Here is a 22,833-nt window from a genome sequence, read left to right as displayed (position 1 = left end):
CAGTAGCGTCAAATTTATTGTTTATTCTTGCGATTGTTAACACAGAGGGGTCATTCCCTCCAAACTCGACTGCCATCCTCCGTCTCACTTCCACGTAATTATTTGTTGCAGAATACAAACGCACATAACGCACACGCTGTTCCAGAGACAACCGTTCCGCCATCCTGGTACGCTAGTCTGTCATACACTAACGGTTCTATACTAATGCCACATTGACTTGATCCCTAGTCTTCCGTTGCAAGCGCTGCTATCGGCTGAAGGAATTCCACTCGCTTTCTCTTGCTTAGCAACAGCTGAACCCCTATTGGCTCAACGCGTGGGTGTGTGAGGGTGTGAGCTTTAGTTCGCATTTTTGCCACGGCTCAAGACATTTTGGCAGCACAATAACTCCAGTGATCGTTATCCTCACTCAGGCTACAAAGTGTTGCCATATCGAAACTTTTTGTCCAGAATTACAACTACTACAGTTAGTCAAACATCATATACATAATTATGGACCACCCTCTATTATTTCTTCCTGGCATATTTGCATGAAATAACTGAAAAAAAAAAAAAAAAAAGAGAGAGAGAGAGAGTTGGTTACAAAACGTATCATATGCAGACAAATTTGCTGCTCACTTGGGAAGAAAACTACCATTTGCAGCATCGGTTCCATGGTACAGAAAAAATCCTGTCGTAACATAAGCAAAGCCGCATTCAGTATTGGATTTGGTACTCCAAGCACTGATGACTGCTTCACTTGCGTGGCCAAAGACATAAGAACAAAGTTATAAGGGTGGATTCCTTGAAAGATGGCTTCATACTCCAGTTGAAGACCAGTAAAAAGCAGGCAAATGCTTTTCACGGTCATCTTAACAAATTTGGGGACGATTCTATAATTTTAGAATTCGATTGCCACAAAAACTAGATGTAACCAAAATTCGCAGACCAAGTAGCATATTATAGCCACCAGTTGCATCTGTACAATTTTCCCGTTGTGTAATTCCAACTAAGACGCTACTTAATACTACTAACATAACCATAAACATCTGGACAGGAGATGAGAAACCATAAAGTTCAAGTGAAATTGCATCGACAATATATTCTACATTGATGTTGATTGGTGTGGCAGGAATGAAGACTGTCTGCTTGTTTTCCGATGGTTGCACGGTATTAAAAAAAGAACGCTGAATTGGCGTCATAGTACAGTTTGTCGATTGGGGAAACATGAGTACACATTCGAGTAGGAAATCGCAGTCACTGATGTCATTCATTTCTAGATATCCACTGAATATATATGTGTGCTGCAAAAGACCACACAAGGTACTAGTATAGTTCATAGAGAGCCTGCTTACATCTATGACACGTGCAACGTGAACTCTATCACCTGACGTGATAAACTAATTCATTAAATTCGTCCTAAACAACTCTCATTGGTTATCCCTAAGAAGAGGAAAAGCAGTGATGTTGTCAAGCTGCTCCGACAGCATTTTGGTGATGACTGGAAGGATGACATTCTTCTGGACTATACAAGGTCTGAGTTGGACGCATAAACGATGGACATGTATGCGACGAATACCGCGAACAGCAGCAAAGCATTTCAGCACATGACACAGGTCTTGCATAATGACCTATCAAAGTAGTAGTTGTTTCTTTTCTTGTTTATATATAATATACTTTAGACAATACACTGTTTCTTTCTTCAGTGCCATTCTCGTGTAATAACGTGAAGATGAAGAAAATACATTGCTTTCTCTAGTGTCCAATAATATGGCGCTAGCGATGTGACAAAATCGTGTTGACAACTGCAAAATAATTTGATTTTGATACCATACCGTACCAAATACAATAATGACGACTTTTTATGTATTTCTGTAATTACTTGATTTTAAAAATCAACATAATTTCATTCCTTATATTGACATCTATTGATACCGATACTCATAAATATTTTCAAATACTTATTTTCTCACGAAACGTTATTTTGCAAATGGTATGCTTTACTTCTCGACCTCTCATATACAGTGTCAACAACATAAAAAAGACGTTCATTACTGCATACTTACATCTTTTTGAGCTTGATACATTTGACTAAGAGCCTCCAGATCATTAGGATTTTCCTGCAGTCTCCTCATAGCAGTCAAACGCTGAGAAACAATTGATCCAATGTCCAAATTCTACAGTAAGGGGAAAAGTATAGTAAACGAAATGAATTTCACGCGCAATTTATTGTCAACTAGTTATAAGAATTATTCTAAAATTATTAATCTACGACTTAATTTTAGATTTAAGGAACTCATTAAACCTACAGGATATATTTTTTCTTACTTTATCTCAGCAGAATGTCTTCACTTTGGAGAAATTTTAAAGAATAATTCTTTACTTTGACATATAAGTGAAAAATGCATAACTGGATCTGAATTTCCAGCTTACCATACTGATGCGTTAAGCACTACGCTACTCAGTCCACTCCCTGAACAGCCACACATTCTACCATTCTTGATGTAGACGCTCAGCCGATAAGACCACACGGATTGTAGCTCAACTCATGTTATTATTGGACAATCTAGTTTCTACATTACAGAATACCTCTGATGTTTGAATTAAGTATATTTGATAAATGAAATATTTTAGTTTAATGTATCATGATTATGCGAACGTAGGCTAAGGGAGACGATGATTAAGGCAAGTGAATGATGATGGAAGAACTGGTGGAATGAGAAGTGAAAGTACCCCGAGAAAACACATGGACAGAATGTTGTCCACCATACGCTTACTTGGCCAGGGATCCAACCAGGGACCCCATGCACTAAAGGTAAGCGCTCTATCACTAAACCACCGAGCCCCCCCCCTCCCCTCATATATTTGATAAATCGAAGAAATAACCACTGTTCTATCACACCAATTTCTCTATAGGTGTTAAAACTCACAAAGGAAAGTCAGGAAGCGCCTCCGCTGAGATCCGAATGAGACAATTGTGTTTGCATTTGACGCAACTAGACAAATCTCACAGTTACACATGCCAGCGGTCGGGATATCGTGAGTTAGAACATATTTTCCAGGGCTCCCGCAGGGTCCCAGGTGGGGTCCAACTCAGTGTTTTCAAATGACAAGGGAGATTAAGTAGCATATCGTTTGAAAGCTATTGTTAAATGAAAGAAGATGGAACAAGTCTCGATTCTCAACGATAACCCTGTGCAATATGACAGAGGGTCAAAATGTAAACACGAACTTAATTGAAATGTCTATGGGCCCTTGAATCCAAGATGGCCGCCTAAAACCTATGTTGAAAGTATTGGCACTTCAAACTGCTGAAGCTAGGAAAACCAAATTTAGTATGAATGTTGAGCAGTAAGCGTAGCTGACGAAAAGATACGAAATGTTCAAAAACGCCACATCTTGAGTTCAAAATGCCGCAACATGTATCACATACATGTCTAGCTCAAATCACTGGAGCTGGAGAAGCGAAATGGGATATTTTCGTTTATTGTCAATAGTAGATATCCACAAAAAGTCAAAGACGCATCATCTGTAATCCAATATGGCTGCCATCGTGAAAAATGAGTTTGTATATAAATGTTGACAATTATGTTGCATCTTCATTCATTCGACCCGTTGGAATAAAGAGATCTACGAGTGCTCGACCGAAGTACAAAAGTTGTTGCCACCAGGTGGAAGCACTAACCGCCGCAGCAGACGATTGAAAGAATCATAAGAACGGAGACTACTTTATTTATTTATTTACCATTTCGATTATTTCTTATTTCTTTGTTATTCTCACTTTCACTTTCTATCCTGTTTGATCATACATAAATTAGTCCGTCATTGTGAATTCATCTTCTTTCATTTCATAACAGCTTTCAAACAATGCACTACTTAACACCCCTTGCCTTCAAAACTTTTGAGTTGGACCCCACCTTGGATTCTGCGTGGGCTCTGGGACAAGACGTTTATACTTTAAACCGTGTTACTTTGAAAATAATGCCACACGTGCTTTCCTGTTTTCACATTTGTCTCACCGTTTCCTATTTATAGGGATTGCCATGGACTTTTCAACTGTTTTTTTTTTTTTTTACACATTTTCAACTGCCGCCATTTTTCATAGGGTTGTCGTAGAGAATCAAGACTTGCTCCATCTTCTTTCACTTCACAACAGCTTTCAAACGATGTGCTACTTAACACCCCTTGCCATTTGAAACTTTTGAGTTGGACTCCGTCTGGAACCCTGGAGCAAACGTTTTTACCCCAAAAAGTGTGCCCTTGAAAATGGTAGGACATGTGTTAGTCGTGTTTTCCATCTATCCAACCGTTTCCGAACAAATGACCCTTTCAAACTACTCTGCCAACTAATAGCTTTTACATTACAAAATATATTCTAACTCACGATATCTCGCCCGGTGGCACGTATAACTTTGGGATTCGTCTAGTTATAGCATATCAAATGCAAACACAATTGTCTCGTTCTGATCTCAGCGGAGCCAGTTGGTGACCTTCCCTTGTAAGACACGCAAAGAGTGAAAATATGTATCGCTGGACTGATATTCGAATGCTCGTCGACACGGTAAGTCGGAGACCACGGTTTGAATATGTGACTTAGTCGTGCATTTTTCAGCCTTTCAGGTTTCCCCACTTAAACCAAATAACTGAATTCACGACGTTTTCATTGTTGGAAAATTTATAAAAATAAACTTTACTGACCACAGATTGACAACGAAAACCACTCAGTGCGAGACTGAAACTGGATGGTCTCTCCCCTCCCCCGTCTCCACTAGCTTTTAAATTTCAAATATTTCCAAAGCACAGTTTGCAACTCAAAACGAATGCTTTTTTCTTCTTCTTCTTCTGGTAAGTTTTTCCTATTCATTTAAAAATTTCCTACATTTTCAAGGTTCGATAATGAAATTTACGGCAGGGAGAAGCGGTGATTCAGCAGCAGAGGATGCGTGGGGTCCTTGGTTCGATCTCCTGCTTCCACCAAATTAGGTTTGTGATGCACAAACACCGTGTGTGTGTCTGGTTTTCCCAAAGCTCTCTCACATTCCACTTTCATAACTGAACCATTATTATCCATCATCATCATCTCCGTCTCCCTTAGGCTCGGCATAATCGTGGGACGGTGCACCGAAGATGTTAAACTCAAAGATTATGCCTTTTTCTAGATTTTTTTCATGGTATACGAAATTCATGGCTCATTCACAATTTGGTGGACACTCTACTTCAGTATATCAACGATTTCACACCTATCCAGAAACTGATGTGATACAACATCCATTATTTCCTCAATTTTGAATACAAGGGGGAAAAGATCTGTACAAGAGCTACAAAACATTCCAATGAATAAAGGTAAAAGTGATTTTATTAAGACGAAAATCACCCATCTATGTCCGCATATATTATTTCTATTCGTATTCACAATGTTTTCGGAAGCACTTTTCCTATGAAATGAGAAAATTTCGTCTAAGGAATAAAACTTAAAATTTTGTAAGAAATAACAATACATGCTTGAATGTAAGAATTTAAAGGACAATCTTTATTGTTTGTGATACACAAAAATTACCTCTGCATTAGGAATAACTGGAAAAACTTGGGGTTCCGGCGGTAAAGGTGGTGGTGGTTCTGGTAATTGCGGCTGCTGCAGCTGACTCGGAACTACTTCGGGAGGTTTAGGTTTCTGCTCTTCCTTTGGAGAAACTGGCACCCACTCTTCTATAAATATACAAATTGACAATCACAGGAAAAGATCATACATCAGTGTTCGACATTCATCTATAGTTCTATTAATTATACAATATATGAAAGCTTGCAAGTAGAAATAATCTCGTAGTTAACATTCTTTTATATACATGGAGCTTGATACATACACATGCAGTGGGGACAATTCCTTTTGATAAGCCCAATGTATCTTTTCAACTTATATTGAAAAAAAAATGAAATTTGAGTTTTACGTCCCACGATAGGCTAAAGGAGACGGTGATGAGAAATGAACGAAATGGTGGAATGAAAAAAGTGAGAAAAAACGGGAGAACTTCGAGGAAACCCACGCACACAATGTTTGTCCACCTCAAAGTTCACTTGGCGGGGGCTGAGATCGAACCCAGGACACAAAGCACCAGAGGTGAACGCTCTACCACTGTCAACTAATATTGAGATTATGCTGAAATTTTGTAGCACACAAATATCAACAGGGGCCAAGGTTTGACATATTCTGCTATATCAAGAATGCTGCCAATCCAACATAGAGTTATAATTTTTCAAATGGCACTACGTCAGGTTATTACGTATTTCAAATCAAGATGTTAGCAAACATTCACTACTATCCAAATTTTGCAGGTTTCTAAAACATTTATAACATAAATGAAACGTATGGGGCAATACACATCCAAAGTACAAAGTTCTTAGTGTCTAATACTATGATCATGACATGATGTATTTCAAATAGATAGGAACAAAATTACACAGGGTTAAAAATTTTACCTTTTTTTTGTGACAATTATCACAATCAATCAGATAGATGGTTTCCAAAGATGTAAAGATCATTAATGCCGTTTACAGTAATTTGATATCTCAAAACTCTTTCTCAGACATAATAAATAATTTTAAATTTGTAACACTTCTAAAGCTTATGTAGGCTAATTCTGAGAATTTATAATTACACCTGCCAAAAACAGTTGTTGCAATATTACAAAAGGAACCAACAATTGTTTTAAAAAGTTCTTACAAATACGCCATTTTAAGCACAACAGCTATCTTTATCAATGTTTCTCATACATCTGAAACAGTTTGAGGTATCAAATTGCTATAAACGGTATTAACATCTTTGTGTCGATTGAAAACCTCTTATATAATTGCATGTGATATTTATTTCTAAGCACTTTCTAGAAAATATGAAAATGAAAACTTCCAGTTTAACGTCTCACAATTATGCTCTTTAAGTTAATGGGACGGAACACACTTTCCCGAAATATATGATTCGATAATAAAGTACTTTGATATAATAGTATTTGATAATAAAGTACTTTGGAAATGAACTACCCTGTCTGTATTACTCATGATATTACCATTGTAGAAGCCCCCGAAGTATGGTTGGTTTTCAATGTTCATGATACTATAGCGATTATGCTCCGAGATTAAGGGAAACGGTGATGATAATGGTGGAATGAAGAATGTGGTAAGAAAAGGAAAAATCCGGAATTCCAACTAATACGCCGCTTTAAACAATATAGTAATTTTTACCACTTTTTTAATATCTCAAGAAAGGCTCGAGATATTAAATTACTGTAAATGACATTATGATTTTTGTGTCTACTCAAAACCATCTATGTTATTGAAAATCTTTGAGTTTTACGTCCCACGTTTATGCTGGCTAGGCTAAAGGAGACGGCGATGATGAGAAATGGATGAAATGGTGGAATGAAGAAAGTGTCAGGAAATGGGAGAACCCCGAGGAAACCTACACACACGGTGTTTGTCCACCACAAAGTTCATTTGGCGCGAGCTGGAATCGAACCAGAGACCCCATGCACCAGAGGTGAACGCTCTACCACTGAGCCACCACCCCCCAATTGAATGTTATATTTATTTAACCGTTTTTTAAAAATATAAAGTCCTTTGAAGAAAGTCAAATCTTCAACTTCTTGTAACTTTGTTCCTATTTGTTCGAAATACGTCATATGATGACCATAATATTCGACGCCAAAGTACTTCGGATATAGGTTGATCCACCTGTCTCACCTGCGTAATTACTGTTGTAGAAGGCTCCAAAAATTTGGTTGTTCTTCGATGTTTGTGATACTGTAGTGTCCTTAGTTAGCAACACTGCATACCGAGTGAGGTATTGTAAGTTTTCATTTAATATGTATATTTTAAATATGTACTAACTTGAAGTAGTGCCATTAAAAAAAACTATGTTGGGGTGGCAACACTGTTAATCTGGTTACATCTCAGTGTACGCTAAACCATGTCCCCCTGTTGATATTTGCATGATACGAAATTTCATCGTTTCGTTTTTATTAGTTTAAAAGTTACAAGGGCGTATAAAGATAAATGGTCCACCCTGTATAAGGCTAATTTTGTAAAATACCAGGACTACAAGTTTGCAAGTTTTCTGAAACTGAATACTTTATTATAATTGACTTAATGTCGTATTAATTATTATTATTATTATTATTTCTTTTGTTTGTTACATCACAAACCATTTTACAAATATCAGCATAATTCGGGCCACAACCTCTAAAATTAAAGAATTTTTTCCTTAATTTTGCATGCAAGGACTGTTTACATTTACTTTGTATTATGTATTACTATTTCTTCTTCTTCTTCTTCTTATTATTATTATTATTAAATTCCATGTGATCTTGACTTATGAAAGCGTTTATAACTATAGATAAGTTGAGAATAGTTTTTTTTTTTATACTTTATAGAGCACTGTTAGGAACTAACAATAATACTTCCAAACAAACTATCTGTCCGATCGTCCTTTGGGCCATCACCATACCAACAATACAGTATTGTTGGGAAACATATTTGAGGTGTCCTAGGTTCCCTCACACAACAATATGCACGTTTACCATGTAATTTTGGCGTGCCCTTATATTTTGTTCGAACTGCTTGCTCAACTGCAAACCTTACTTTCGTATTAAAGATGGAGTCGAATGGCTGGCGCGATTGAAAGATTCCACAATTTTAGACCAAAAACTTTATTTTTAACAACTTTTCTCTCTTTCCTTTTTTTTTTTTTTTTTTTTCGTATCTTTACTCACAACGGAGTTGGACTATGGCCCCGGATTTTTGATACACCAGATTTAAGGAAATCGCGAAGTGGGATTAGAAAAAAGACTACTTAGCAGAAAATAGTAAAAACGTAATCACAACATTAAACACGTACATTACACTATTAGCGTTTTCACTAAAAGGAAATAGCTCTCCCCGCTGATCTACTGGCATGCCTCTTCACAGCACAGGGTCCTGGTTTCGATTTCCGATTAGAAGCATTGAAATTTGAACATATTATGCTCATTCGGATACCACGTTAAATTGTAGGTGCACGTCTCACATAGATACCACGTTAAACTGTAGGTCCTCGGTGTTGAAAAGGGACGCTAAATTTTAATAAACAATAGCTAAAAGAAAAAAGTTTGAAGATTAGAAAAATCTTAGAAATGTCCAGGCATTCCAAGATGCGCCCACTTGGACGCTAAAACTATATTGGATTGGACGCTGAATCTTCTTACCAGTCTTCCTATGCTGTTGGCCACTGGAAACAGGGAACTGAATACGCAACTTGGCTTGTTCAGCCGTCTTCTCTTGCAGCGTCTTTACAGGAAGCTGTACAGCATTCTGGAACACAAGAACACACAACGCTTTTATAATGAGGATTACTTAAATTTCAGTTCCCATATTTCAACGAAAAGAAATTACTTCATATTACTTTATTGATAGGATAATCATATATCCCGATTTGAAGGTCTTGTCGTGGTATCCTGGTCAATTTGTAAGTTGTACCGAAAGAATTGTTAATTTCGTGGTATTACAGACTATGTCAAACAATGTCCCCATATTGATATTTGTGCCCTGTAAAATTTAAACGATTTTTATGTATTAATTTAAAATTACAAGGGTGTTTCAAGCCACCCTGTATATGTATCTGCAATTAAATTATTTTATATTCTACTAAATGTAGAAGAAAATGTTACACAAACCCCAATAGAGGAAGTTACTATTGTTGTCATTATTAATAAGCTTTACATGATATCGACGTATACAACAGGCATGTTCTTATCTTTTAATTTAAGTCAATTTACTATTTTTTTAAATTTAATCAGTGCATTGAGAAAATTCGTAGTAAATAAATAAGCTTATTTTCATTTACACGAAAAAACGTCCATTTTGTACCAAAAGGTGTATTACTTAACAAATATTATATCTTTAACTGATTCCAAAACATTTGAAAATAAGCAATAACCAAAATCCATACTAGAGGTATCATAAAAGAAATTACTGAAGTAGAATATCTGCTACCAAACGACTAATTAAGAAACATTTGTAGTAACTTAATACCATTCTTCTCGTTCATTTTATGTCAAAAGGTACAAGATTAACTATTTTTAAAAAAGAATTCCAGACTAATCATTGTGTCCCCTGAAATTAAGAAAAATTTCTTTCGATACTATTGGGTTCCCGGAAAAATCATAACGCATTTTTGCATCTCATAGCGATAATTCACTTTTGAAAGAACTAGTCGTTTCCATCTATGTTATTGGTCATACATAATTTGACATTTGACTTACATTTTCACTTTTGTAAAGCGAAGAACGCGCCTCAGCTTGTGGAAGGTTGCGTCAAGTTCATGGTAACAATGGTCTACAAGAACGTCAGTGCCAACAATGGTTCACGAAATTCTATGATGATAGATGCTCCTCGGTCAGGAAGGCCCGCCAAGATAATGACGATAAAATAAAAGCTTCCGTTGGGTCAACCCCACGTTACATGAGACGAGAAACTGAAGAAACATTAAACATCAACCATTCAAGCGTTCAGGACCACCTAATAAAGTTGGGATACGTATCCAAACTCCAAGTTTGGGTTCCTCATAAATTCAAGGTTTTCTTTTCTTCTTTCTTTCTTTCTTCACGCCCCAGGATTATGCACTGGGGCTTATGGGAGGCGATGGTGATAATGGAATGACGAAAGTGAGGAGAAACAGGGCTATCTTGAGAAAACCCATGCACACGTGTTCGTCTAACACAAAGTCTACCTGGCGGAAGTTGAGATCGTACCAAGGACTCTACGCACCAGAGGTGAGCGTTCTACCACTGAGCTACCACGCCCAAAATGTCCATTTGACAAATGCATATCATTTGCAATATTCTCATTAAACGTAACAAGACTCCTGGGAAGAGCCGAACGCCTGGAAATGTACGATTATTTAGGAATCAGAGTATGAAGAGGGATAAATATCAAAATCCCTGAGCGTATTAGCATACTATCTGAAATTAATATAATAAAATAAGTTTATTTTGTTATATTTATCTAGCTAAGCATACAAAACAGCGATCGTCGCCAATTTCTCACATTGTATGGTCATTGTGAAGATGTTTACGCGACTCGGAGAAATACATACTATGATATTGAATAACAGAAAAAAATATGAATTTATTATTTTGCATTATTCAATCGATAAAGACAAGATTCCTTCTAAATATAGTTTAAACTGAGCAATTAGGTGATAGAATAAACCGCGAAGTGTAGTCATTTCGATCTTTAGCGGACATATTTAAGCTTGTATGTCAATTAGTGTGTATACTGATGTCTAGTGTGCGATGAAAATATTTGTAAGAGCGAACATGATCTTATCCAGTGTGCTTCAATCTTGTGATGTATTGAAATAACTTGTGAGCATCATTGCAACAACAAATCTAGTATTTCACGAAGAAAATTTAGAGAAAAAATAATGAGGAAGTGAATAAGGTAATTAAAATAAAGGGGGTGACGCAACGTGATTGGTATAAAAAAGAAATTGCAATGACCAGCTGCATCTGATAACTTGTATCACGTAATGTTACCGGAATGACGAAATAACATATCGTGGGCGCTCACACGAAATACCGTTCTGCGCCTGATAATGTCTAGTGTTTTCTTTCTTTTCTCAAATTTTAGTCGAAGAGAAAAAGCTACATGAAACTATAAGCCGTCATTAAGTACGGCATATCTCTACATATTAAAAAGTCCTGAGTGAGAGTAACCGACTGACTGATCAACGTCCAAGCTGAACTGTTTAAGCTAGAAACCTGAATTTTTGACAGTGCATAGGATTTTTGGAAATTTGGCGGGTAAAGGGGGGGTGGGGTAAGGGTGGCAATTATTATAATAAAATGTCCGTATCTTCGAATATCTAAAGGGTAGACATGAAATTTGGGATATAGATTATTTCCCATTTAAAATAATTAGATACGTTTTCAAAGTTTCTTGATGTATTTCCCACAAGATAAGAAAAAGAGGAGGAAATAAATTGAGGCTACAATTGTTATAATAAGATGACCACACCTCGAAACCCTTTAGATTAGAGACATGAAATCTGGTATTTAGACTTTTCATTTAAAATACTTAAAGATGTGTATCAGTGTTTCTTACAATATTTCCTTTATAAAGTAAGAAAGAAAGAAAAAAATAGGGAAACAAAAGAGGATAGAGTTACAATTGTTAAAATAAGATGGTCATACCTCGCAGAGCTCCCTTCAGATTAGACGTGAAATTTGGTATTTGGACTTTTCATTTAAAATAACCAAAGATGTGTTTTAGCGCTTTTCTTATATTTTCTCTACAAGAGGGTGGGCGGGGAAAAGGTGAGAAAAGAGAATGATGGCAGCTACAATTACTGTAATAAGCTAGTTATGTCTCGAAATCCCTTAAGGTTAGAGACAGGAAAATTGGTATTTAGGCTTTTAATTTAAAATAATTAAAGAAGTGTTTCAGCTTTTTTTTTTTTTTTTTTTTTAAGATGGGAAGAAAACTGCAGAAATAAAAAACGGTGGGAGTTACAATTTGCTATAAGATGGCTGTACCTCGAAATCCCTTAAGGTAAGGGTCATAAAATTTGGTACTTAGACTTTTCATTTAAAGTAATTAAAGATGTGTTGCAGCGTTTTTTGAGATTTTTCTTACAAAAGAAGAAAGAAGGGTATGAGCTGCAACTGTAATAAAAGAATGGCATTATTTCGAAGTCTCTTAAGATTCTCGGTGGGGAACTTGGTCGAAAAGGTGGAAAAACTTTTTCAGGCCAGGCATCCTGAGTAAGGATTTCTTGAGTTTTCCTTATTCACACCAGGCAAATATCGGGATCGTAACTAACATAATGGTCCCAGGCCGCTTCCTTCTTCCCCAATTGCTCGGATAGTGTAATCACCGAGAACGTTCATCCCTCAGACATGACGGGATACCATGGCCATTGATGCCGAAAGCTCAGAAATCTAATTCCAAATCTCAATCGAAAGTCCTTAAGATTAGAGATGTATTAGGGATATAAAACTTGATATACAGGGTGGCCCAGATGTAGGTATGCACCTCTGCATTGATCAAGTATAACAGTCCAGTTTATAGGTCTATTTGCTTCGGCTGTTCCGAGCTTAAGATATTTAAGTAGAAAGATATTAAGAACAAATAATAAAGAAATTAAGTCTACTTGATGGATAACAATAAGAAATGATATAAAAAGCAATGATTTGATCAATACGAAACTGTATACCTACTTTTGGGCCACCCTGTGTAAACTTCATACTCAAAACAAGTAGGCATATGCCAGTGTTTCCGGAAATTCCGCCATAGCATTTCCCGAAATGTCGCTTTTAACAAGAGAGCAGGGACATTTTTTTAAAAAAATCTCAATACACAAAAATTACTTCGAGGCTGTCACTCTCATCATCAGGGAAGGGGGGGGGGAGTGAAATATTTGAAATGAAGTTTTGAACACAGTTAGCACTTGGGCGAAATGAGTTGTTATCACTTCATATGGACTGAAATGCGTATTCTAAGAAAGAAAGGAGTTTAAATTTTTGGAAAAAGAATAATGCCATAAACGAATTCTTGTCGTGGAAGAAAGTAAACAAAGGATGAGATAATGAGGTATGAGACCATGGGCCGAGCAAATTCAGAGGCCCGGACGAAGTACTTAGCTAGCCCAAGGCTAGTGTATATATATATATATACACACAGGGTGGCGACGAAGTCGTCACCCTATTGTAAGATGCTCCAATGTTGGAAACAGCTGCTATTCACAGATCCAAAATATACGTGAATGAACCACGGATCACTATACTTCCCAGGAACGCGGAATAATTGTGACAATGTTTTTAAGAAACAATGGGTCGGTGGTTTTGGCTCAGCATGAATTTCGTGGTCGATTTCCTGTATTGATGTGTTTTGCCACTAACTGGCAAAACAATGCGACGTCTAGCCGCTGGCTTCGAGGAAACTAGCTCAACGTGGGACAGTAGAAGTGGCCGGCCCCGTAGCGTTCGCACGACCGAGAATCGCTACTGTGGTTGCAGATGTCCAAGAGAACGTTTGAACATCAATCAGATGACGGGTCAACCAACTAGGCATTGATAGACGATCGTTATAGTGAATTTTGGTGCAAGACTTACAGATATTCCCATATAAAGTGCAAACAACAAAGCAGTTATTGCCTGCAGACCGCCAGACACGCGTGTAGTTTAGCCAAGCCCTCCTACACCTCTTCCGCGAAAATGAAAATTTTTCATTAAAAATCATCATAAGCGAAAAGCGCGTTTTTATCCATGTGGATAAGCAAAATTTTCATTTCTGGGGCACTGATAATCCGCGTGTAATTCACGGAAGGCCATTACATCCTCTTAAAGCACTGTTTGTGCGGTATTTACGAAGAAAATGTCCTTGTCGCTATTTCTTTGAGGACGGTGTTGGCAACACTATGACTGTCACTAGTGCGCGTTATAGAACCATGATCAATGACCTTTTGCTGCCACAAATTGACGAATTGGGTCTGAGAAACATGTGATTCCAGCAGGACGGTGCGACCACGCACACAGTACGAGCAACAATGGATATTCTGAAGCAAATGTTTCCCGGTCCCTTACTCTCTCGTTTTGGTGATTTGAATTGGACAGCAAGATTACCCGATTTGACAGCTCCAAACTTCTTTCTTTGGGGATTTTTGAAGTTAAGGGTCAACAGGAACAATTCTCAGACCTTGGTGGCACTAAGGAGAATATCCAACAAAAGGGGAGAATTTATTGCCAAACGCTTTAACGAAAGTAATGGAAAATGTGAAACACGCCTGACCGTGCATCAACTATGACGGTGGCCACTTGGCCAATACTATCTTTTCGATTTAATGACACAAAATGTAAAGGTTTTAATAAATTTAACAGAACCTTTTTTTTATTTATTATTTTTTTTTAATAATTTTCAAACAGTTAGCAACTTCGAAATATATTGAGGACTTTTGAGCCACCATATATATATATATATATATATATATATATATATATATATATAAACAAGAGGCGAAGATACAAATTACACTACAAGACTGGCAACAATCTTCCAGATTTACTATGTTTTGGTCCACAAAGCAACTGCTTTACGACAACTAACAAAATCATTTCTCGAACCTAAATTGACCTTATCATTTTATGTGATAATTCCTCCCCTCAACAAACTTTTCCTACCAACACTAACGGGCGTATAATACACGCATAAGAATTTAAATAACGACATATTGTACGTGAACTTGTAAAACCGAGTGACATTATCAAAAGTTGTTGAAGCAGATCCTGTGGAATCACACAACGTAGGACCAGGATAATCATTTTTACTTACAATGAAGGGACAAATTTAGAGACCTAACAATGGTAGATTATAATAATTCAAAATTTGAGTCGTAACATTTCATCATGAATTCGTGAATCTTCTGTTAGACTTATAATACATAATACATAATACTTCTGTTAGATTAATAACAGGCTTTACACATAAACAGTAAACTTTCTTTTAATAACTGCTAGTCAGTAACGTCTTTGAATTGTTATCAGGTTGTAATACTGGTTAGCACTCCATATAAGCAGGGTTTTGTTAATCGGATTCGACAGTTCCTGCAATTCAATGTCAGTTGCTCCATCCTCTTACTTTTGTCTGTTAAGAATGTTGGCATAATACTTTATTTTTATTTGAGCTTTCTTATGGCTACATGGTTACCCCACGCGCGGCGCACAAGAACCGGGTTCGATTCCGGCCGAAAGCTCATGTGTTCGGATTCCAGGTTAAGCCATAGTTCCATGTTTCACATAGCCTCGGAACTGAAAGAGGCGCTATAAACTCTAATCGAATCAACCAACCAATTTTTATTTTTCCTTTGCTCCCTATTTTTCTGAAATGGAAGGAAAACTTAATTTTAAAAGATCAAGAGAGACATTATGTAGACTTAATACCTAAAATATAATTAGAGAATACTTACTCGGATATTCATTACAATGCTTCCTGGCTTCTCTTTAATCTGAAAAGGATGATGAATGAAGGGCTTCTCATCATCATCACTCTCCTTCTTCGCTTCTTCTTCACTTGAACTATCACCCATGGCCTCCTTTTGCGACAGCTGCTTACAGAAATCTACAAAAAATAGAACAAAAGTTTCAGGTTTAACAGGTAACCTTTTAAGCGAACAAGGAAAATATTCACAACTGTACAGAATCTCACAGAAGAACTAGAGCATGACATCTTAATGCAAAAGGTTCGCATATTTGTGTCCAAATTTGAACTCGAAAATTACCTTAAACCACGGCGTCACTATCTGCTGGCCTCAATGTGACCCCTGTTTTATTATTATTTTCGTGTGTCTTGAAAATAGCCCTGCACCACAACTTTCATTGCAGATTTGGAATTTGCCTCAGAAACTGGTGATACGGCGCGAGGAAAGTGCTCTTTTTAGATCAAACACAGAAATTTTCTTCTGATAACTTCACCCGTATGTCCTCAAATGGAATAGCTTTGATATCGGTGGTTTCCTCTACTCGTTACAGAAATCTGTGCATATAATGCGATGTATGTGATGAGACCTTGATTTGGTGCAAATGGATTTGATTTATAGCATTTCCATACAGACGACACAGATCTTTTGTACAAATAGGTGTCAGTGTGTGTTGCTGATAATATGCACAGTTGAATTTACAATTTTAGGCGCCTGACGAAGAGTAAGTCTATAGGCGCCTAACGAAGAGCCTACCATTATAGAGCAGACAACCAAAAATCTTTTTGAGAAAGTTGCTTTGCAATGACAAGTGAATTCGGGGCAAGATTCGGGCAAGTTCCGGTACTAATTTTACACAATCAGATATAGATAAAATCAAGCTTCTACTTGCATGGCGAACAACTTCTATTTGTCACAGAATATATCGTGTCTTCGGTCCTTTCCCAACAATGAACAATACATAGGTAATATCCGGCATTAAATACCTTCCGGAGATGTAATTTATCGCGCAGGGTACGACTGACTATTCTGAAGCACGTGTACCCATATGACTGTCACCCGTTATGTATGACGATTTTCCTGCAGTGTTATTTGACACAACTTCTGAGACGCACGTAGAGTCACTATACTGCACATGTAGAGACTCACCCACAATTAACACTTGCTGGATAACCTAATAACTGGAACCTCTTGGTTCTTATATCGCTTACTTTCTTGATAGCAGTCGCTCCTGTAGTGCATCTACATTCCTTGCACTGTTTTTAGACACAGGAAAGTTGCCGTGGAAGTGTCAAGATATACCGTTCCCAAAATATGTTCACTCTGGGAGCCATGATGCATATACACCACATACTTACAATAGCAAAAAAGTACTGTAAGCTTGTAGCTGTGTGTTTCAAAGAACCCGGTACAATCGATACTGTACACATGAGTGGTTGCTGAAAGTTGGACTCATACATGATTCAATCTTTTATATATGCTACATATCCAGCGAGATGTCTCTCGCTACGCCCTAGAGTAAAAATCTCACATGGCTTTTGACCTGCCCCTTCTTCACTCCTCATATGGTGACGTCCAAGTGAACAAAGAGGTCCACCGCTGAAACCAGTTCGAAACTATATGACGTGTGGCATTGTCTTGTACAAATAAATTTAAGTTAATTGAATCATTCAACGTAAAGTCGTAACTGACAATAATCCACGAGGTGACTCTTAGCCATAGGTCTTTGTATAAATCTTGGCATCTGACAACATCGGTGAAAATGTTCTCGTCCTCGAATCAACAGTATAACAAAACCGGCAGGATTTTACACGTATGAACAAGCTTTTACTAAAAATCATTAAGACATTAAAGGCTTATAATTTACATGAGAGGCACTATTATTATAAAGTAAGCAAGATTAAGTAAGAAAAATAGGTTACAGAAAAACATATATTTAAAAAATATATTTTAAGATTTACATTTACATTAATTGCTTTTTTTTAAGATTTACATTTATTTATTTATTTTTGCAACAGATACATTCCAAGATGTTTATGGAGTTCTTAAGATGATTCAGCATACCATATAAGTACTGAAGTACTGTATTCCCTTTCATTTCAGGGTAGCGTAACTTCAGAATTTATCAGGTAAATATTAATTTATATTAGGTCAGCTTCTTAGATCCTGTTAGCTCAGATTAGGTTATTTTTATGTAGAAAGTTTCGCAGTTTGCCTTCGAATAGTCACATAATTATATTCATAATATTGATTTCACACACATCTATATTATTATCTACCTTAATTTCTATTTATTTATCTCTTCGTTTTATTATTTATTTCATTCATGATCATTTCTACTTTATTTTACCTCTAAATTATTTAATTCATTTTTTTCATTTTATTCTATACTAGTTGAAATACGCATTCTTCGCATAGGTCAGATAAAATATCTACGTAAACAAACTGAACAACGAAAGAAAAAAAAAATATTTGTTATTTTCTATTACTTTTATATATCCCGGTAAACGCCTCCTGAAACCTCCTGGAAAAAAAAAAGCCTCTAGTCTTCAGCCGATGGGGGCTGTATTTGGAAGTCAACGCCTCTTTGAATATCACCATTCATCTCAGCGACCGCGAAAACTATGGATTTGACATTAATAACGTCATTTTGGATTATTTTTACATGTGTCGGTGTCCCCCCCCCCCACCGGTTGACCCCCGGCCCGAAGCTGAATGGGGTTAATTTGGAAATTAATGTGATCGAAGTTTCACCATTGATCTCAGCGACCGCGAAATATATGAATTCGACACTAATATCGGTCATTTTCTACTACTTTTATATGTCCCGGTAACCCCCCCCCCCCCCCCCCCCTGAGACCCCCCGGTTCGAATTTTGAAAAGAAAAAAACCGCTTTGTCTTGGTCTGGGGCCTCGACCAAGGTATCCGTGACCAAAATTTGGTAACTCTCGGTCCACTAGTCCCCAGGCCGCAGACAGACAGACAAACATATAAACTCTTTATTTTATTTATATTAGATAATTCTTTACTTTCTTTACAGAAAACGATGGGGAAATGCTGCAGTCTTCCTAATTACAACCTGTGTGCTGGTATAGGTAAAGGTAAGCATCTATATACACAAACATCCTGGGTAAAAATCTATACGATAGCTATATTCTGAAATAGACACAAGAATTTTGATAACATATATATGATTGATTTTGAAATTCCACTTGTTGAGGTAAATCGGAAAGTAAAAAGGTTGAGGACCGAAATGAGCTCAATTTATGTGTTTCGTAACTCAATTGGTGTTGAAAATCATTGTATTAAAATACCGAATCACACAATACAAAATTAGTTATACAGATGTAATGCCTTCTTTGACGCGAATTCCAATGGTAATTTTAGATTACATGCATATACTTACTATTTCAACACCAATTTACACAAATATATGTGACAAAAATTCTTTTTCACACTTATTATTTTTACTTAACAACCTATATCTTAATATTTTTTAAACTATTTTTGAACAAATATATAATGTTGACAATTTATCTACACTTCTAGTTATTTCTTTTTTCCTTATAATTTTTTCTTTCTTTTCAGATGATTAATTTAGATAGGCTCAGTTCTGAAACCAAGTTGTCTACATTCTTTCACGACACTGCAAGCTAGACACAGTATCACATTCACGGGCACGAAAATATATGAAATTTGAAACTTCACGAAGCACGAAGTGGTGCATTACATTTTTACCGCTAATCAGTTTCAGTTAATATACGGGCGTTATTACTTTTCCACCACGAAAGTCATAGACGGGGCAATCCAAATGAAATCGACCAATTTCCAGGTCGAAGGCTGCTGACAAAATTTATTTATTCTTTAATTTTTTTTTTACCTAAGATTGTACCACACTCAGGGAGTTTAAAACGAGTATTCATTTATTTTTTAGCCGCGCAGGTTTTGTATTAACGGCAATTTTGTATAAGCGCCTGAGCGTATTTTGAACTTTTTAGTGCACTCCGTTAAACGCTGTAACTTTTTAGGTTTTGAAGATAATGAGTTCAAACCAAAACCGTATGAAAGATAATGGAATGGACAACACTCTGTGTTCTGTACACATTGAGACGTACTTCAGAACGTCGAAAAAAGAAGCTCTGAACACTGAGATTGGAAACCTAGAAATTGCCATTTTAGAATTACATTTTGAAACTAAATAAGTAAGACTCACCTTCAATTCTGTGTCTATATAAAGACAAGATAGTAAACAATGTCCAAAACAAGTTTCAGATCTGAGACCCATATACTTGATTTTTTGGAAATTTTTAAACACTGCAAATTTTCGGAAATCGTGTATTTTCACAAATATTTCAGGAAGGACACAAGTGAAAAATCTCAAATTTGCACAAAATAGACGATACTTGTGATGTTCAGAGCTTCTTTTTTCAACGTTTTAAAGTGCGTCTCAAGGTGCACAGAATATGGAATGTTGTCCATTCCATTATCTTTCGTATAGTTTTGGTTTGAACTCATTATATTTAAAACCTAAAAAGTTAGAGTTTAACGGAATGCAATAAAAAAGTTCAAAATACATTCAGGCGCCTATACAAAATGGCCGCTACGACAAAACCTGCGTGGCTGGAATATAAATGAATACCCGTTTTCAACTCCCTGAATGTAGTACAAACTTAGGTAAAAAATTAATAAAAAACTAAATTTTGTCAGCAACCATCATTGGTTGATTTCATTTGGATTGACACAGAGCAAAAGAAGGTGGTACTCCATAAGCAGACTTGAAGAAGTGGTGTTTATCTTGTGTAAATTTTAACTGCGACGCAGATAATTAAATTCTTGGCTCTCAGTGAAACAGTCAAGTGTATACTGGAAGGGAACAAACTATTGTATGCAATTCTTTATCAGCGTCGTAATCGGCCTTTAATTTTTTTTTTTTTTTTTTTTTTTTTTTTTTTTTTTTTTGCAATTGATATATCTGTAATTTCTCAAAACCCTTAAAGTTTATAACATTAGATAGCTTCTTCATCCATTAGTATTAGCAAAATATAGAACTAATTTTAGCCGCAAGTACCAATCACATATTTACACATATGTGATGAACGTGTCATACTTCATAAACTACTTCTGTTTTTTCGAGTATAAAAATTAATTTGCCTAATTTTAATTCTAAATTAATCTAATTCTGATATTTTTAAATGAATATCATTTACTATACCTGTTAATTCTGCAACACTTTTGCCACCAGCTTTTAAAGAAAGCAATTTATCTTGTCCAACAGTTGTTGGTAGATTTCCTTGCTTCAGCATATTCATGGCATTTCTTCGAGCTATTTCCAGCAGCTTTTTCTTGTCAATTTTTTCTCTCAGATCTGAGTATTCCGGTGATTTTGACCTAGGGCAAATAAACGGATACTGAAGTGAAACACGCTTTTATAATTCAAAATTTATAGTATTTTAAAAGTTACAATATCCAGTTTCATAATATAACGATAGGAAGGCAAAATACAGAACTAATCCACTCGCTTAAAGTACAACTTCCCTCTATGCCTTCCGAAATTTTACGCAACTGCAACACGTTTCAGTTAATTATATGATACATTGTGAGACAATGAAGGACAAGGACTAAATATACGATGAAAAATTGTAGGAAATTCATACAGATACAATATTTGTTCTCACTTGGTACAAAAAGACCAATTACGCAAAACAAACTCCGCATAAATAAGGCTGTCCTTAAAATTTAACTCAGGAAACTCGAGTACAGAAATCCAAGACACTAAAAGTAAAAAGTAATAGGTTTATTTTCGCACTCGACACTCACCAGAAAGAACAAATTATTATTTTCACATTTATATACACAGGATGTCCGGTAAGGATGTACAGATTTTGGGAGGTCATACTCATCCCCAGGAAGCCAAATGTATATATGAACATATGGTGGTCTATTCCCCCTGTTTTTCGAGATAGGAGGTACCTTTTCAGCCCCTGAAACCTACTGAGTTTCAGTTAATTGTATATAGCACACCCTGTAGTTGGTGCAAAGACGAAAATTATATCTCATTCGAAAGGTATTTGGTCTAGGAATTAATTCGTGCGGTTGGTACGCACACATTGAAGCTGTAGTACAAACACAAAATACATAAATACCTTAAGAAAAATATTGTCCATCGCTAGCCACCACTTTCGCCCATCTGTCAGGCAATGTACGGATTCCGTGGCGAAAGAAGTCCTCATCCTTGGAAGCGATCCAGTCAGAGACCCATGTTTCGATATCTTCTGAAGAAATAAACCGCTGTCCAATCAAATCGTTGTTCATGCAATCGAACAAGTAGTAGTCCGAAGGAGCAACGTCTGGTAAATACGGCGGGTGGGGTAAAACTTCCCATCCGACATTTTCTAAATAGGTTTTGACCGGTTTTGCGACATGTGGGCGAGCGTTATCATGTTGAACAATAAGTTTATCATGTCTGTTCTCCCATTCTGGTCGTGTTCTGGCCAGAGCTTGCTTCAAACGCATTAATTGTAGTCGATAACCTTCTCCATTCATAGTTTCACCCGGTTGCAGCAGCTCATAGTACACCACACCTTTCATATCCCACCATATGCACAGCATAACCTTTGCACAGTGAATATCTCGTTTTGGTTGTGATGGACCTGGTTCACCTGGTTTCACCCAGGCCTTTTTTCGTTTAGGGTTCTCGTAATTGATTCACTTCTCATCACCCGTAATAATTCGATGCAGAAACTCCTTTCTGCTCTGTCGTTGAAGCAGCAATTCGCAAATGGTTTTTCGTCTTTCAACGTCTCTGTCTTTCAATTCATGTGGAACCCAATGTGACATCTTTTGAATCATTCCCATG

The 22,833-nt window shown here is 36.6% G+C and overlaps 1 protein-coding gene across 2 annotated transcripts in view; it reads right to left on the bottom strand.

Annotated features, from left to right (window-relative positions):
• LOC145663659 (uncharacterized) overlaps positions 1-22,833 on the bottom strand; it is a 98,577-nt gene that overhangs the window by 43,382 nt on the left and 32,362 nt on the right. For both annotated transcript variants that reach the window (XM_081729762.1, XM_081729766.1), the window contains exons 6-10: positions 21,190-21,365; positions 15,968-16,119; positions 9,210-9,315; positions 5,537-5,685; positions 2,046-2,156 (exon numbers count right to left, since the gene is read on the bottom strand). In XM_081729762.1, coding sequence (XP_081585888.1) covers positions 2,046-2,156; positions 5,537-5,685; positions 9,210-9,315; positions 15,968-16,119; positions 21,190-21,365 — 694 coding nt within the window. The remainder of the gene's footprint in view (positions 1-2,045; positions 2,157-5,536; positions 5,686-9,209; positions 9,316-15,967; positions 16,120-21,189; positions 21,366-22,833) is intronic.

The sequence above is a fragment of the Thermobia domestica genome, chromosome 1 (assembly GCF_964235325.1).
Source record: "Thermobia domestica chromosome 1, izTheDome1.hap1.1, whole genome shotgun sequence".
Taxonomy (NCBI): Eukaryota; Metazoa; Arthropoda; class Insecta; order Zygentoma; family Lepismatidae; genus Thermobia; species Thermobia domestica.
The sequence above is the reverse complement of the archived record's forward strand: the minus strand, read 5'-3'. Positions and strand labels throughout refer to the sequence as shown.